Below are 17,859 nucleotides of genomic sequence, written 5' to 3' on the forward strand. Positions count from 1 at the left end.
CCCTCCTTCCTTCCTTCCTCTGTCCCTCCCTCCTTCCTTCCTTCCTTCCCCCTCCTCTCCCTCCCTCCCTCCCTTCCTTCCTTCCTTCCTTCTTTTTATTTTCTACTGATAGTTGTCACATCAGTCTTCATATCTTGACTAACTGTGAAGTCTCTCAGCCATTCCTCCCTCCCCCCGTGCCCCCCTCCATTCCTCCACTTAAATTGGTTTGTGAAATCCCTGTTCCCACAACATAGAAATTGATGATGACAAGGTTAGTGTATTTCAGAGAACGTTTGTCAGTGTTGCCCTAAAAAAATTGATTGTATTCCTTAACAGAATATAGTGTTGCAGAAAGTACTATCAATTCCATCTTTACAAGTTTCTGGGAACAGAAATGGTAGAACTTTTAACAGTGGCTTGTTAAAAGGGTTAATCATCTTTATGGTCCCGGCATTGCTTAATAGATTTCTATGTCCTTTAGTGGAAGTGCATTCTTCCCTGGCGCGTGTGTGAGTGCATGTGCTTGTGTGTGTGTGTGTGTGTGTGTGTGTACGTGCACACCCACATGTGTTGTAGGATGGACAGTAACATTTTCCGTGTCAGAATCCCTCTTGTACTTGTCACGGCGGGCCCCCATTATTAAGTTTCTCCATCAATGTTCCTTTCCCGGTAACTTCAACTTTTAACCTTTGATGGGAGATCTGTGTTTTGTCTTGTTAATTTGTCCTGTTAACCCTTTTATTCTGGCTTTTCTCCAATTTATCCACATCTTTTCAGAAATGCTGAAAACAAGCAATGCATTTCACTCTAATGAGGTCTCATCTGATACCAAACATAGCTGGGGTATTCATTTCACTCCTCTGTATCTCTAGAACATGTGCATTGTGATAGATGGGCTGCTTTTTAATTGACTTTAACATGACAGCAGAACTCATAATCGAGTCATGGTCTACTGTGATCTACCAGCTCCTTTCTACCTAGTGGAATTGCCTCAGTCAATTGTATGCTAGCATAGCTAAAGTCTGTAAATATCTTGCAGTTGTCCATGTCGGAGACCAACTTCTGATTCACTCTTTTGAGTCAATATTTCTCTAATATGACAGTTGCTATGAATTAGTTTCCCATCTTTCAAAGATTTAGCATTTGTAATTTGCAACTTGATGTAATATACACACACAAACCGTCAATTTTATCCCCAAATTATTGCAAGTATTTTAAAGTGTATGAATTAGAAATTAACCTCATGTTTCCCATTGGATGGTTGGCCTGTTAGATTTGGAACCATGAGAGCACCATTGTGAAAATAAACATAGCAGCAGTCAACACCCTGGCTATGAGTCTTGTATTTGACGCTGGCACTTGGTATATAATTAAAGACCTTGCAAAGTCCAGTTACATATGATTGGCTGGCCTTTGCAGTCAATCATATGTAAGTGCAAAGTTACACAGAGTGTTGGTTTCTAAGTACAGCGAGCACTATCTGAGTGTGTGTGTGATCATTACTGTTTTTATACAGTCATCTAATTAGCTTTTACATTTGTAGGAATGTTGGGGAGACAGCTACTACACTCTTCCTAGTTTCTAAGATTTTATTTCTATCAAGCTCTTTCTATCTCTGAATTTATTACAATATACTCCTCAAAATTTCACTTTTGTAAGCATTGGTTAGAAGCTTCCTCTACTTTTCTTTAGAGAAGACCCTGTAAGTTAGAAGAATCACATAGCCTCGTGACTATGGCTTACCCTAAATACTTGAATAATCATTGCCTGTAAGGACCTTATAAGGAGGGTGTCTGCCTTAACTCTATTTCAGTTTAGCATTGTTTTCCAACATTCCCAAGAAGCAGGTTGACCCATTAATAGCTTACTAAGGTGACTTTTATAGAACAGGTCTGTCCAATAGAAGTATGACGTGGACCACAAAAGCAAGCCACATTTCTGTTTTAAAATTTCCTAGTCTACACGTTAAAAAGTAAAAAGAAACAGATGAAACTCATTGTATTGATGTGTTTTATTTAATTCAACCTATCTAAAATATCATCATTTCAATATACTATTAATCTAAAAATATTAATGAGGTATTTCATGCATACCAAGTTTTCAGAATCTGAAATCTGTATTTTACACACATCTCAATTTGGACCGTATTTCAGATGATCACTAACCGCATGTGGCTATTGGCTACCATATTGGACAGTGCAGGTCTAGAAGATATCAGAAGAGTAAACAGTCTCCATTAGCAACAGATCTTGACCCAGAAGAGCTTAGGCATGTTGACAAACATTCTTATGCACCTTGGTTGCCTCGTAGGAGGGTTTACTCATTTCCCTCTCTGCTTTAAGCACAGTGGTGTGCATTGGGCATTGTGAGGTTTTGCCATAATAATCTCTTCTTTTTTTTTGTCTTTCACCTTAACTCTGTTTCTATGCTCTCTAAAAAGTATAGGAGAAGAATATGACATCAGTATATTAAAAAGGACACAATCTTCGTGTTACCTTGTGCCTCCTAAACCACCTATACTTTGAAATGCACAATCATTTGTCATGGCTCACAACATCCAATCACACCAATGATTTCAAATAAGTGTTCTTGCCTCCCCTACCAGCTTCCCGTTAGCCTTACTATTCTGCAGAAGCATTTCATACGAATGTTAAGCTTCCTTTTGTTTTTATTTTCTTACTTCTATTTTACTTTCACTAGTTTCTCAGTTCTGTGCTCGACTTTATGTCATGCTAATCCACTCTTCCAACTCTGACTCAGTGTGTACTCCAGGCAGCAACTCGCTGCAGCTCAGGATAAGACCTCTCCCTTGAGAAAGTCTTCAGAAAGGATGGCATCTTTAGAGTGTCAGGAAATTCACCAGGAATAAGAAGAAATGAAGCTACAAAGCAGACACTAGGAATAAGAAAATAGCAATGCTCAGTGATGGGGCAAATACGCCTGTCAAAATGAAACTTCAGTGGAGGGAGTTGTCAGTGAGGGAAGCTGCCGCCTCATGTCCATTGCCAAGGGACACAATCAGCCATGGTGCTAAAACAGAGATGAATTCTATAAATAGGGTTGATAGCAGGATTTTTCCAGCTTCTGATTGCTGTCTGGCTATGGTTCCACACTTAGAAAAATTCTGTCCTTCGAGTGCCAAATTCAGAAGATGATTTTGCCCAACTCGTTACCGCCATATTTTCTGAATCTCTTAAAATAGAATTGGATTATAATTTAGAAAAAGAACTTGACATGTAAAAATGGATGGGCACATAGGATGAGGCCAGGTTTGTGAAATGCATTTGTCCCACGAATAGTGAAATCTCCTCTCTTAAATTCAAAAATGTTACTGAAGCACAGTTTTTAACATTGCACTAAGAGTGGAGTCTCTTCCCATAGGATTTTGCTTTGAGGAAATGGAAATATGAAATGCTTGTTAAGTCTTTCAGTTTGGTGCCTCCCCAGTGAAAATCCTATCTTCTTTCCCACTCTACCCCACTGTCTGACATCCCCCCACTTCTTTCTCTAACACACACACACACACACACACACACAACTTAGCATTCTTGAATCAACACTACCTTGCTGAAACTTGAGAAGGAAATTTACATGCAGAATTTGTTCATGTTTTGTGATAATGACCTGAAAGTTTCATTTGCCTTCTCCGACACACTGTTAAAGATGGACCAAGGCCATAGAAATAAGCTATCTCAGCGACTCAGAGAAGCCCCTGCATAAAAAGACTGGATCTCTGAGAAAACTCTGCAGGCTTCAAGGGATTTCAGGAGGGAACCAGTGGCAGACTCAGGGGCACTTTCATGCCTTGGACTGCCTTATCCGTGCACCTTTTGGCCTTTTTGGATCCTAGCGTGAGCAAATTAAATGCAACTTGGTTGGAGTTTCAAATTCAAATCTCCCAAATATCTGTCTGTACCAGGGAGCCTGGGAGGCATCTCAACTTAGTCTGTCTCATCCAGTCCTCCCAGGGACCCTGTGAAGTAGATGATATTGTTACCCTCACCCTACAGAAGAGAAAACCAGAGTTCAGAGAGGTCCAGAGCAGAGCCGAAGTCTGTGTTCTCCTTTCAGTCAAAGGCAGATCCTCACACTATGGTACCCAAAGGGGAGGAGTTCTAGCTTCTCATCAAAAGGTCCAGGTTTAAACCCTGGCTCATTGCACAAATAAATCTTGAATACCTGCCATGTGCCTGGCTCCGTGCCCAATGCCGGCAGCGCAGAGGTGGAAGGCACAGTCCCTGGGTCAAGAAGCTCACCATATACACCAGAGATAAGCAAATAAACATGCAGTGAGAATGTACTGCGGCTGGCAATATGATAGAGGTGGGTACGAACTGTACCTAGAAGGGTCATCCAACCTAGCCTGGGAGGCCAGGCCGCGGGGATGTGACAATGATGAGGGGGTCAGCGAATGTTTCTCAGAAAGGTGATGGCCAAGCCCAGTCTTGGAGGACGGCTAGGTGTTAGCCAGGTGTATTAGTTCTTATGGCTGCTCTAACAAACTACTACAAACTCGGTGGCCTAAACAACACAAACTATTTCTCTCACAGTTCTGGAGGCAGAAGTCTGAAATCAGTTTACTTAGTTAAAGTCAAGATGTCCTGGCTCCTTCTGGAGGGTCTAGGGTAGAATTTGTTTTCTTGCCTTTTCCAGCTTTTAGAGTTGCCCACATGCCTTGGCTCATGGCCTCTTCTTCCTTCTTCAAAGCCAGCAGCACAGCATCTTCTCTCCTCTCTGACCTCTGCTTCTATCCTAATAGCTTCTCTCTCTTGCCTCTCCTGCCGGTCTCTTATAAGGACCCTTGTTTACGATGACACTGGGGCCCACTCGAATAATCCAGTCTCATTTCCCCACATCAAGATCCTTAATCATACCTGCAAAGCCCCTTTTGCTCCCTGGTGGAGCAGTGGTTAAGAATCCGCCTGCCAATGCAGGGGATGCGGGTTCGAGCCCTGGTCCGGGAAGATCCCACATGCCGAGGAGCAATTAAGCCCGTGCACCACAACTACTGATCCTGCGCTCTAGAGCCTGTGAGCCACAACTACTGAAGCCCACGCTCCACAACTACTGAAGCCTGTGTGCCTATAGCCCATGCTCCACAAGAGAAGCCACTGCAGTGAGAAGCCCGCACACTGCAACGAAGAGTAGCCCACGCTCTCCACAACTGGAGAAAGCCCGCATGCAGCAACAAAGACCCAACGCAGCCAAAAAATAAATAAATTTATAAAAAAGTCCCTTTTGCCATGTGAGGTAACATATTCATAAGTTACAGGGATTAGGATGTGGATACCTTTGGGGCGGGGCATTATTCAACCTCCAACACCAGTGACCCTGACCAAGTCAGCATCCCAGGTAGAGGGATGAACACGGGCAGGGGCAGGGGGGCATGGCCCGTGTCATTTGGGCAGCTGCAGACATTTCATAAGGTGGAAGCATAAGTTTCAAGACAGGCATGTCAAGAGATCAAGTTGTACAGAGATGCAGGGGGGCCAGTTCATTCAGGCATTGTGTTTGGAGCTTGAATTATCATTGTGATTTATCACCCTATTTGCTCATGAATGTCTGAGGCCCCTGTTTGGGTCATTGTCTTCTTGATGCCGCCGCAGCTCTGGTCAGTGACTGACACAGGACAGGAGCTCAGCATGTGTGCGTGGCACCAACAAATGCCAGCTGTGCCCTGCTGTGACACCGTGGTGGGTGAGCAGAGAACTAGAGGCACCAGAGGCCAGTTGGCATGCTCCTGGACATTGTCTTTGTGGCAGCATGACTGGCCTTCTTGAGCTCACTGGCAAGGATGTTTCCTGAGCCAGCAGTGTGTGTGGGCACAAGGTGGGGAAGGCTTTTTGGAGAACTTACATAATAAAGACTGGCAAAGTGATCATTGTTGAAGCTGGAAGATGGGTACATGAGGGGTCATTATGATCTTCTCTCTACTGAATATTTCCATAATATAAAGCTTTACAAGGGTTATATGAGCAGAGGTGTGGTGTGCAGAGCAGCCTAGAAAGTACAACCAGCCCCCAAATGGGAGAGATGTCTGAGGTAGTAATTGGGACCAGGGTTAAAAAGGATGAAGGTGATAAAAAGTTAATGTCTGCACCTTGTACCAGTCAGAATGGCCATCATCAAAAAGTCTACAAATAATAAATGCTGGAGAGGACGTGGAGAAAAGGGAACCCTTCACATTGTTGGTGGGAATGTAAACTGGTACAGCCACTATGGAGAACAGTATGGAGGTTCCTTAAAAAACTAAAAATAGATTTACCATATGATCCTGCAATCCCACTCCTAGGCATATATCTGGAAAAGAAGAAAACTCTAATTCTAAAAGACACATGCACCCCACTGTTCACAGCAGCACTATTTACAATAACCAAGACATGGAAGCAACCTAAATGTCCATTGACAGATGAATGAGTAAAGAAGAAGTGGTACGTATGTACAATGGAATATTACTCAGCCCTTTAAAAGGATGAAATAATGCCATTCGCAGCACTATGGATGGACCTAGAGATTATCATACTAAGTGAGGTCAGACAGAGAAAGACAAATATTTGTGGAATCTAAAAAATGATACAAATGAACTTATTTACAAAACAGAAATAGACTCACACACATAGAAAACAAACTTATGGTTACCAAACGGGAAAGGAGTGGGGAGGGGAATGGATAAATTGGGAACTTGGGTTTAACAGATACAGATACACACTACTATATATAAAACAGATAAACAAGGACCTACTGTATAGCACAGGGAACTATATTCAATATATTGTAAAAAGTTCATGTCTGTCACTTAATGAAAGAACATCTATGTAAATCCTTCATAAACTAAACCTTTGCGTACCCAGAAGGAACTTTTCCTCAGTTATTCATACAAACATTATTTCCTTAGGAATTAGCCTAGTTTTTCAATCTTTTGGGTGATACATGAGATGAATGTCCTTCCCATCCAGGAACCTCAAAGCCCCCTAAAGGAATTCCTCTCAACGCAGCTTCCCTCTCATGCCCTCAGTCTAAGCTGTGTTGGTTTTCTCCTCTCTGTCCCTGGTCCCCAGACGCTGAAGGATGCCAGTGACAATGCACGCAAGGACTTCCACCGCGAGGCCGAGCTGCTGACCAACCTCCAGCACGAACACATCGTCAAGTTCTATGGCGTCTGCGTGGAGGGTGACCCGCTCATCATGGTCTTTGAGTACATGAAGCACGGGGACCTCAACAAGTTCCTCAGGTATGGGGGACACCGGGGGCCACGGGCTCCGGACAGCCTGGGGGTGAGGAAATGGGGCTTCCCGGGAAGGACCAAGGGGCCCTTGGACCTTTCTCTGGAACAGCCTGTCCTGTTGACATCTACTACAGAGAAAGAACCTGAGGCCACTGCATTGCTCCTTTTCCTGAATCAACAAACTCTACATAATGTGATACTAATGATTCCACTCCCTTTCACCTGTGTTTATTGAGCATTGGTTCATTAAATGGTACATGGCATGTGCATTTGAGATGGGCCTTAGGCTCTGTAGGAGTTTGCCAGGTGGATAAGGGAAGAATGTTATTTGGGCGAAGGAAACAGCAAGAGTTCAGGCACCCAGGTGTCACAGGGAAAGGTCTGGTCTGGTGAGAGTGGAGAGTCTGGAGATGCCAGACAACACAAGAAACCAGGGCAAGGGGAGGTAGAAAAGGGGGTAGGGGGAGTCACGGCTGGAAAGGTGAGCATTTGGACTTTTCTCTGAGGACAGAAAGAAGAACCAGGAAGTCAGTCGGTCAGAGGATCTAGTGAAAAGAACAGAATCGAAAGAGCAAAACATCTAGGAGGAAGGAGGTAAAACGACATTGGACAGGACCATTGAAGACTGAGGATTGGGGCCCTTATTGAGTCCCGGAGGTCAGAAAAAGATGCTCAGCTTCAACATGAGGGGTTTTGTGACCAGAGGGGAAAACTGGAAGGCAGCAAAGCGAGGAAAGGGAAAATGTTGAGGATAAAAGGGAGTCGTTGGGTTGTTAAATAGCGTTGTAACTTGGATTTCTAGCATTGGCCTAATTGGGTTTTGGTTCAGCGGTGGGTTCTCGGGAAGTCCCTTCCTTGGGGTGATGGGTGCGAGGGCCTGCGAGGGGCCGCAGGATAGAGCAAGTGAGAGACGGTTTAGAATGTGCATAACCGGGGGTGGGGTGCGCGGGTGGGCGACGCTGCTTTGAAACAGTGAGGACAACGTGCAAAGTAAAAGGGTCGCAGGGCAGCGTCTCTCGAGGAGATAGTAATGATCCGGGCAGCATGTTCAGCTGGAGTTGAATCTCAGCTCTGGCATTTATTAGCTGAATGACCTTGGGCAAGTCTCTTAGCTGTTCTGATGATAATATTGAGCCAGCAGGGTAGGCATGAGGGCTGAATTAGAATAAATAGAAAGCTCGTAGCATAGGAGCAAGTAGGAAGTTTTCAACAAGCAGAAGATTGAATTCTGCTAGTAATGATGTCTACTCATACACCACCTGAGAGAAATCAAAAGGAGAGCTGAGTTTGATGAGAGAGACAGAGGAAGCTGGTGGTCAATCTGCTGGAGCCCATAGTGAGTGTTCTCATCCTGTATCTACCAGGGGAGAGAAGAAATGTGCTGATCCAGACCCTCCTTGGTGAAGGAAAACAAGCGACGCTTTCATTTATATTAAGCAGAGGCACAATGGAAGCTGCACATTTATGATCTCGAACAATGGAAAGAATAAGAGGTCCCAGTAGGGAGGGCTGGGAGACCCGGGTCCTCCCTCCTATTCAGCATCAGCTGCTTGGGTCCCTTGGGTGGGTCCCCAGCCACACCACCTCGGCCACCTGAACTCTCAGGTGGGTCTGAGTTAGATTCTCTTAAAGTCACATCTGTCTCTAGCATACTGTTTTCTTTAAAAGATAACTAATCTTTGAAAGGTTAGTATAATTTAGGAGAAATAAGAAAGATGTTCCTCACTGGCCTCAGTTTCCTCACCTGTAAAAGGGGTGTGATAACACCCATTTCAAGGCCTAGTGTCAGGACTCTTGTGATGGCAGGTAATCAATAGATGTTGTCCCCACAACCCTTCTTCTCTGACACATTTTCCTCTTTATTTTGGCTGAGACGTCCATAATCCCGGGGAAGTGACGCCTTTTGCGTTACAGCAGCACCTAGACTGCTCTGTCCTCCTCTAGTTTCTACGGGCACTGAAGAGAGCTTTCCACAGAAATCGGCACCAGTAGCTTCATGCAGCCCCTGGAAGGTTCAGGAACTGTACAGTTTAAGGAATAAGTCAATTGCTGAGAGAACAGTGGAAGGGTGAGAGAGTACTGCTGTGTTTACAAATGTCATCCCATGGTTTGTACAGTCTGGATCATTTTGGCCATCCCTAGCCTCGTGAATACACGTGCACAGGTGATAGGAGAGAGGATGATGAGAGCTTTTGCACATTATCTTGACAGATCTAATGTGAAAGGAAGAAAAGAAGCTGAATTTGGTTGAAGTCTGCTGCATATAGAGCTAATTTCCTTTGTTCCCATGTTTTAGGATATGTCCCTAACTTAAAATGGCACTTTCCATAAACTGTAGCATAATAAATTCAAATGTACTCACCTGGATGCAATTAAATGCCTCTGTGAGCTCAGACTCGTGTGTGTGTGTGTGGTGTGTGTGTGTGTGTGTTTGTGTTGATTCTTTCACTGTCAGTTCCAACCCTTGCTCTCCTTCCCGCCTTCCAGAAGGAGCAGGCACCTAATTCTCCCTTGGCAGCTTGCACAGGGCATGGAGCTGTTGAAAACCTCCTCTGCTCCATTTCAGAATCTGCTGAACTCTGGGAACAAGAGGTTTTCCATAGCAAGAATCAGGTTCTCAGGTCCAAGGATGTGCTGTGAACTACAGTCTGTCCTCTCTTTCTGGAAGGGAACCCAGCCCTTACACTGCCATGAATGTGTCCCCAAGTGTCATTGGAAATGCCCTATAAAGACAGATGTCTACATCTATCCTCCCACCATTTTTATTCATCCAAAAGCCATACATTGAGGACCAACATCGCCAGGCCCTATGCTAGGTTGTCTGGGAGATGAGCAGTCAAACATTGTCCTTGCTTTTAAGGAGATGACAATTTTTCCCCTTAGAATTCTCCTAAATTCCCTCCCAATGAGGGGAAGATAGAGACAGCTTTTTTTTTCAAGCAATAACAGCTATTTATTGGGAATTCCCTGGTGGTCCAATAGTTAGGACTCTTTCACTTCCGGGGACAGGTTTGATCCCTGGTCCGGGAACTAAGGTCCCGCAAGCTGCGTGGCAAGACCAAAAAAAAAAAAAAAAAAAAAGCTATTTATTTATTGAGCCTTTCTAAGCATTGTAAATGTTTTAAATGTATCAACATAGTAAGCTATTATTACCATCATTTCCATATTACAGTTGAAGAAAGTGAGTCAAGCAGCTAGTGAGTGACAGAGTTGAGATTCACCTCATAGCCAGGGCTGCAAAACCCATAGTCTTAACCATGTCAGTACTTCCTCTTGAAGTGGCCATTAAAAAACCAGAAGGAAAGCAGTGTTCTGTAGAATTCTGGAGCCAGAGGAGTGTGGCTAAGTGCTGCCGTCACCCCCATTGGGAGGCAACAGGCCGAACAAGGCAGGGTGGGCAGCCTCCCTCGTTGGAATCCCGCTGAAGCTACTACCTGCTCCCCGAGCCAGGGCACCAGTGATGCTTTCCCCTCTTAAGGCTTGTTCTCCTGGAAGAGGTGAAATATGTTTTTATTTCCAAGAGCTGAGGGGTAATCTGTGGAGTGAAAGCAAAGTGAAGCAAAGCAACGTTGTTTATCCTCCTCTTAAGAACTTGTTTAGAAGATTTGCCTGGGCTGTTTTTACAGCAGGACTTTCTGCTCAAGCAAAGCATTCAAAGGCTTCTTCTATTAAAATGAGCCTTTTTCAAATAATACCCAGAACCAAGCAGGAGAAACGACTGGTTAAAAATGCAGGAGCCTGCCCCAACCCACAGGGAAGGAGGTGGAGTGCAGAGGGCCCTGAAGGGCGCCAGCTTTCTGGTGCTGCAGAGTGGAAAGCTGGCAGATGGGGGCTTTGCACAGAGGTGGCCTTTTGTGCTTGGCCTCTAACTTTTCCTCTTTCCTGGAGTCTTTGCAACAGACAGATTCTTAGAGGAGTCTGGATTTCTGGAGCTGAAATAAGGCTGTGAAAAATCAACAACTTATTTCACTCTTTGAACTAAATCTATAAAGATTTCATCCTGGCCTATATTCTCTGGGTGTTTCAGGATTTCCCATAATTTATGTGCATTCCTAGGTCCTTTTCCTGGTTTCTCCTACGATGAGTGATAACACTGTCACTTTCCCCTGCCTCTTCAGTGCTAGGAAGGGTTGGGCTTGAGTGACCTTTAGTGAGGTGGGCGGGGCCAACCCTGAGAGCCCCATCACAGGCCAACCACAAAAAGAAATGCACAGATGATAACTTGTGTTTTCGTATCACCATCCATTTCTTTTATTTAAAGAAAACTTTGTTTGCAAAGCCTTTCTCTCCAGCTTTCCAATGAAAGTCTACAAAGCACCATACAAGCAGAGTCTCAAGTATCCCCTGTCAGTGTAATATTATTAGGAAGGTGTAGTCAGTAGTCCCACTTTACAGAAAGAGGAAACAGGCCCAGAGACGTTCTGTAGCCTACCTGAGCTCACAGCTAACATGTTAGAAGGAGATCACATTCAGTTCTGATAACCTAGAGCCTTGGCCGCTGCACTGTAAGACTTCTTACTCCAGAGGGAGATTCTGAGCTGGAGAGAGCCCGAAGTTTTTCCCGTATTCTCCTCCGTGTGACCATTGGCAGTCGGGGCTGTAGTTTGAATGGAGGTGAAATAAATGTGTCAAGACTTGCCTTGTAGGAATGGCTAAATCCAGATATTCAGAGATAAAAGGAGCCTAAATGATCACCCAACATAATACCCCTATGGATTTTTACCTAATGGGGAAATTACAGACTGGACAAGTTAAAAGTCTTCCCCAGATCATGGGGCTGGACACCGCGAGGACTGGGAAACTCCTCACCTCCTTGTCCAGTGCTTGTTCTCTGAAAATGCAAGAATGAATGATCTGGTGACAGCGTGTTTTGTTAAACACTGTGGGTGGAGCCATGATGGGAGGGGCTATGGGGCTGGTGGGTCGAAGGAGGGGCAAAACGAGCTGGATATTCTTGGGTAATTCTGGCTCTCTTATTTTCAAATACTCATATAGCTCTGGACCCCCATAGGTGGGGTCACCCACTTTAAATTCTAAAATTTAGAATCCTCTATGTTTGTTTTAAGTGTTTCCAACTGTCCTGAAGGAGATCTTCTCCCTTGTTTCCCTTTGGGAGACAGAAGCCCTTTGACTCCTGCCCTGGCAGGTCCAGCAGCAAAAGACACCTTTACTCCTTGCCCTGCAGCACCCCTCAGGCCATCAGGGGCAGTGACTCCAGTCGGCTCAGCAGGGTTCCGGGTTGGGGAATGCAGAAAGGGGGGTGGGAGCGGTTCATGATAGCGTCCTAAGACTGGGACCCTCCCCTCCCTGAAGCACATGCCAGTGTTAAGTTGCCTTAAGTTGTCACATAGCTGGGAAAAGGCTGGGTGTGTAAGACAGAAGATAAAGAAGGTATAAGACACCATACTTCACCGCTCCCCCCTGCCCCCTGCCATAGTGTGGGGAATAAGAATTGCCCCAGTAAAAGAATAAATGTGTTGTGATTCAAAAGGCTCTCCTATGTGGTGCCCAGGACATGTGTTGAGCTGGAGGTCAGGGGTAGGGATGGGCCGAAGGAGATGGTATTTTTCACTGGGAATGAATGTCCGGGATGAGGATGCCCTGGGATTCTGCTGAGTTGGGCTTGGGGATAACATGGGCAGCTTGAAGCCATGTTGGGCCACAGAGAAGGTGGAGTAGGGGAGAGCAGAGCTGCACTCTGGAGGGAGTGAGGGTCCTCTGCTGCAGCATGTGGCTGGGAGAACAGGGTTGGGGCTCCTGCTGGGGTGCAGTGACCCCTCACTCCAGGAGAGCCAAACTCTTCCCCCAGTGTTTTATTTTGATTTGGGTTTTTTTGTTGGCTTGTTTTTTGCTTCGTCTACCCACTGCTTTTCAGGGTCTTGGGATCTAGCCAGTGCCTGACCCCAGCATAGTTCCAGAACCCTAAAATGTGAACTTGTCTGTGTGTCGAGGGGGCCACCATTCAGGCCCACATGGCCCTGGAAATGCTAGACTTTCTGCGAAATAAAGCCTAGGTGCTCTGGAGGCTTTAGAGATAAAACTGTGGGTGGAGCATCCTTCCCTCCTCTTTTGCTAAGTCAGGCAGCATCTTTCCGCACCAGCAGCTGATGTGGGGCAAGGGCCCCTCAAGGCAAAGAGCTGAGGCTCCAGCAAGGCCTTCTCTCTTCTCCCCAGGGCGCACGGACCTGACGCCGTGCTGATGGCCGAGGGCAACCCGCCGACGGAACTGACGCAGTCGCAGATGCTGCATATCGCCCAGCAGATCGCTGCGGGCATGGTCTACCTGGCGTCCCAGCACTTCGTGCACCGAGACCTGGCCACCCGGAACTGCCTGGTGGGCGAGAACCTCTTGGTGAAGATCGGGGACTTCGGCATGTCCCGGGACGTGTACAGCACTGACTACTACAGGGTGAGTGGCAGTACCGAAGAAGAGACCCCAGGGCCCTCCTTCCCTGGGGGCCCCTCGTTGTATTCGTTTGCTAGGGCTGCCACAACAAAATACCACAGACTAAGTGGCTTACACAACAGAAATTGATTTTCTCACAGTTCTAGGGGCTAGAAGTCCAAGATCAACGTGACGGCAGCGTTGGTTTCTTCTAAGGCTTCTCTCCTCGGCTTACAGACAGTGCCTTCTCACTATGTACACCCTCACATGGTCTTTTCTCTGTGCACGGGCATCCCTGGGGTCTCTCTGTGTGTCTAAATTTCCTCTTCTTATAAGGACGCCAGTCAGATTGGATTAGAGCCCACCCTAACGGCCTCATTTTAGCTTAATCACCTCCTTAAAGGCCCTATCTCCAAATACAGCTGTGTTCTGGGATTCTAGGGGCTAAGGCTTCTACATATAAATTTGGGGGAAACACAGCTGAGCCCACAACACCGTCCTGCTCTTTCCATGGCTCTCCAGAGCTGTGTGTGAGATCTCCAAGAGGAAAGTTCTCAACCTGAGAGTTCTGCCAGGGGAACCCTTGGAAAAATTCCAGGAAGTCATGAGGTTAAAGGAATTTGAGGTTTGGATTTGATTCTGTGAAACGATGCCAGGAGCCTTTGTTTGAGGCTTGATTTAAGGTGAACTGGTTCACATAAATGAAAGTACACCAAGACCCTGGAAGTTCCCACTCAAAACCATCTTGGCTGAAAGCGGATTGGCTGGTGGCCATCTTGGTAAGAGGTTCTGTCCTACCGAGTCTGCCTGGGGTTCCACCATTTGAAACACTGACATCTAGAGTTATAGACAGTAATTCAAATCCACTGATTACCTGGAGTTGGCATCCTTGGCATGTTAGATTTGTTAACTGACATCTCAGAACTTGGGTATGAAAGAAAAGGGTTATTTCTGGAAACCGGGAAGTCATGATATTGAAGATTTGGGTTGTGTTCTACCACCTCAAACCACCAATTTTGTTTTCTTGTTGTTTTGCTTGATTTTTAAAGGGAGAGGGATGTAGGAAGAAAAAGAAATAAATGTTCTAGAAATATATTACCTAAGAGGATAAAACTTAGAACTGCACTAACTTTCATACTAGGTTAGGGCTGGTGAAGAAAATGCCTGTTCTCTCCTTTGCTCTGCCCTTTATGATTTATGTTTGAGGAGGAGCCTTCTCAGTTTGTATCCTGTACTCCTCCCTGCGGCCTCCCTCACCTCCAGTGCCTCTGCCTTTTAGCCGAGCTGACTTTCCTACAATTAGTCTAAGACAATAAATCCATTGCCTTGCTGCGTATTCTTCTATAGATTGATTTGTGGGGTTTCTTCCTTTGTCACCTTGATGAGCATTGTCCACGTTTTATATAGCAAGAAAGGATGGAGACCAAATTGTAAAGGATTTTCTTGGGTGTATTTGCAGGAAACATGGGCAGTCTTAACTTCAGGTGTTCGAAACAGAGCTGCAAAGCACCTGTCCTGAGTCTAGCAATGACGGACTGGTTTATTCCAGATAGCTAAAACATGGCGGGAGGTTACCTGCCAATGGATGCATCTTCTCTGTTAGCTCTGCTCCCTTGGCAGGAAGGGGGGATAGGGGTGTTTCCCGGTCTCAGGAGACAAAGAAACACATGAGTTCTTCCTTAAGAAATCTTTGCTGATCTTGATAAGCATCCAAGGAAGAAACATGTGGCCCAAGCAATAGCTCTCCCTTTTGCAGTAAGTTAACAAAGGTTTCAGAGTGCCTGGCACAAAATAAGTGCTTGATAAATCTTTTCAACCTTATCATTATCCAAATCGATAAAGTTATGCTTCATTCTCAAAACCGGGACCGAACTAGGTAGAGCTCAGTGTCCTTTTCTACAATCTCTAGAAAAATAATTCAGAGGAAAAAGACTGAAAAGCTCAATGATATGAAGATAAATTACCCAGTTAGAAAATAGGCAAAGGATTTAAGTTTCTTTTGGTGTCCCCAAAGAAAATGTACAAATGGCCAATAAGTACATAAAATGATTCTCAACATCATTAGCCATTAGGGAAATGTAAATCAAAACCACAGTGAGGTACCACTGCACATCCACTTGGCAAAACAGACAATAAGAAGTGTTAACGGGGATGTGGAGAAATTGGAACCCTCATAAAGTGCTGGCGGGAATGTAAAATGGTGCAGCTGTTTTGGAAATAGTTTGGCAGTTCTTCAAAATGTTCAACACAGAGTCACCATATAACCCAGTAATTCTACCCCTAGGTATATACCCAAGAGAATTGAAATCATATGTACACACACACACACACACACACACAAACACACACATGCACACAAACTTGTACACAAACGAAATAGCAGCATTATTCATTATAGCTGAAAAGTGGAAACAATTTCAGTGTCCATTAACTGGTGAACAGATAAAATGTGGTCATCCATATGATGGGCTATTATTCATTAATTAAAAGGAATGAAGTACTTATTCATGCTACAACGTGGATGAAGCTTGAAAACACTATGGTGAGTGCAGAAAGCCAAGCACAAAAGGTCACATACTACATGCTTCCATTTATATGGAATGTCCAGAATAGGCAAATCCATACAGACAGAAAATAGATTAGTGGTTGCCAGGAGCTGAGGGGCAATGGGGAATGAGGAGTGACTGGATATGGAGTTTCTTTTTGGGGTGATGAAAATGTTCTAGAATTGTATAGTGTGATGACTGTTTAGTATATGTGTAAATATACTTAAAACCATTGAATGTATACTTTAAAAGGGTAAATATTATGGTACATGAATTGTATCTCAATAAAAAAGCCTAAAAATTACTAACAAAACAATGACCATCGTTATAGACATGAGAAGTTAGCCTTGGTCATTTATGCATTATAAAAACCCTGTCATTTGTCATCTACCATATATTCTGATTTGTTGAAAAGAAAATCCTCCACTTAAGTGACATTTACCTGAAGTATTTCCTTCTGAATTGATTGGAGGAAATAATGATTCCCTGTTCCTTTATTTATTAAATGTTCTTCATGGAACTATCCCAGTCATTAAGAAACGTTCTTCAGTTGCCACATTGATGTAATTCCCCCACCATGGTTATTACTCAGTGGCAGCTGCAGGGTTTGTATGTTTGCTTGGTTGTTTGTTGTTCCCATTGAGGAGGAGGAGAAAATACCGGCCTTTTGTTGGCCTCTATGATAGGTGGGCCTGGGTGGGAGCCGGTAGGAAAGTGGATGATGGGTGTAAGAACCTGACAATTTGATGGTAGCTTAGGAAAACTAAGAAATTATGCATTCTATTTTGCCTTCTCTAAAATTTCAAAATGGTGGTACACTTTTTGGGTCCATGAAAGTATTTATTGTCATAGAACTCATTTGTAGAATATTATTGCTTATTTAAATATCAAAAGTCTGTCAGTAGAGTCCATTCTCTTGAGTCTGTCAAATCGACAAGTAGAAGCTGGTGCTCTGTTTCTGCAGGTGAGTTGAGTACATCATGCAGTGGCTATTTCCCAGTACACTCTTGCTTTCACATGAGTTACCCACCTGTTGGATCATCCATAAGCTTAGCATTGAGCCTGTCCCCATCATAGTGTCTCTTCATCTTCTCTGCCATGGCAGCTGGGGAATGTGTTCTCCTTACAGCTCCTGTTTCTCATTTGTGGGCATATTTTCTTCATTGTTTTGTTCCTAGCTTCTCCAAAAGCCTGCACACTCCCCACCCCAAGGTGGGGAGCTGCTGTGGCCAATGTGGGCTGTCATCACCAGTGTTAAGTATCCTTCCTGCCACAGTAACGGAGGAGGATTTTTGAGATCACCAAGGTTATCTTATATGGAAGGATGGCGATTGGGCCTAGAGTCAACTGGATTATTAAGGAGTAACACGTCCCTTATCTTTAAGCAAGAACCAGTCCCACTGGCAGCCTGAGCCTCTGCTCATGGTGGCTTGTGAGCAGCCTTGCAGGGTGGCCCCAGCTCTGTGCGATCCATGGCAGGAGGGGCGGATGGCAGCTGTTTCTCCATCATGGGGGAGCTGGCAGCACCAGGAAACGGCTGCCTCGAGGCTTCCACCCTGTTGCAGCTGAGCTAATTATATCTTCCCAAAGAAGGAAGAAATCGGAACACTACATTTGCATTGAAACCAGCCTGATATGGCAGGTCCAAAATTACTCTAGCATTTATGTTCTCTGAATTATTTTAATTAGCAGCTCTGCAGTACCAGTCTTTCATTTCATTT

At 44.8% G+C, this 17,859-nt stretch overlaps 1 protein-coding gene across 1 annotated transcript in view; it reads left to right on the forward strand.

Moving 5' to 3' along the window:
• NTRK2 (neurotrophic receptor tyrosine kinase 2) overlaps positions 1–17,859 on the forward strand; it is a 363,441-nt gene that overhangs the window by 284,322 nt on the left and 61,260 nt on the right. Inside the window, exons 15-16 of the mRNA XM_028494096.2 lie at positions 7,041–7,213; positions 13,382–13,616. Coding sequence (XP_028349897.1) covers positions 7,041–7,213; positions 13,382–13,616 — 408 coding nt within the window. The remainder of the gene's footprint in view (positions 1–7,040; positions 7,214–13,381; positions 13,617–17,859) is intronic.

The sequence above is a fragment of the Physeter macrocephalus genome, chromosome 9 (assembly GCF_002837175.3).
Source record: "Physeter macrocephalus isolate SW-GA chromosome 9, ASM283717v5, whole genome shotgun sequence".
NCBI lineage: Eukaryota > Metazoa > Chordata > Mammalia > Artiodactyla > Physeteridae > Physeter > Physeter macrocephalus.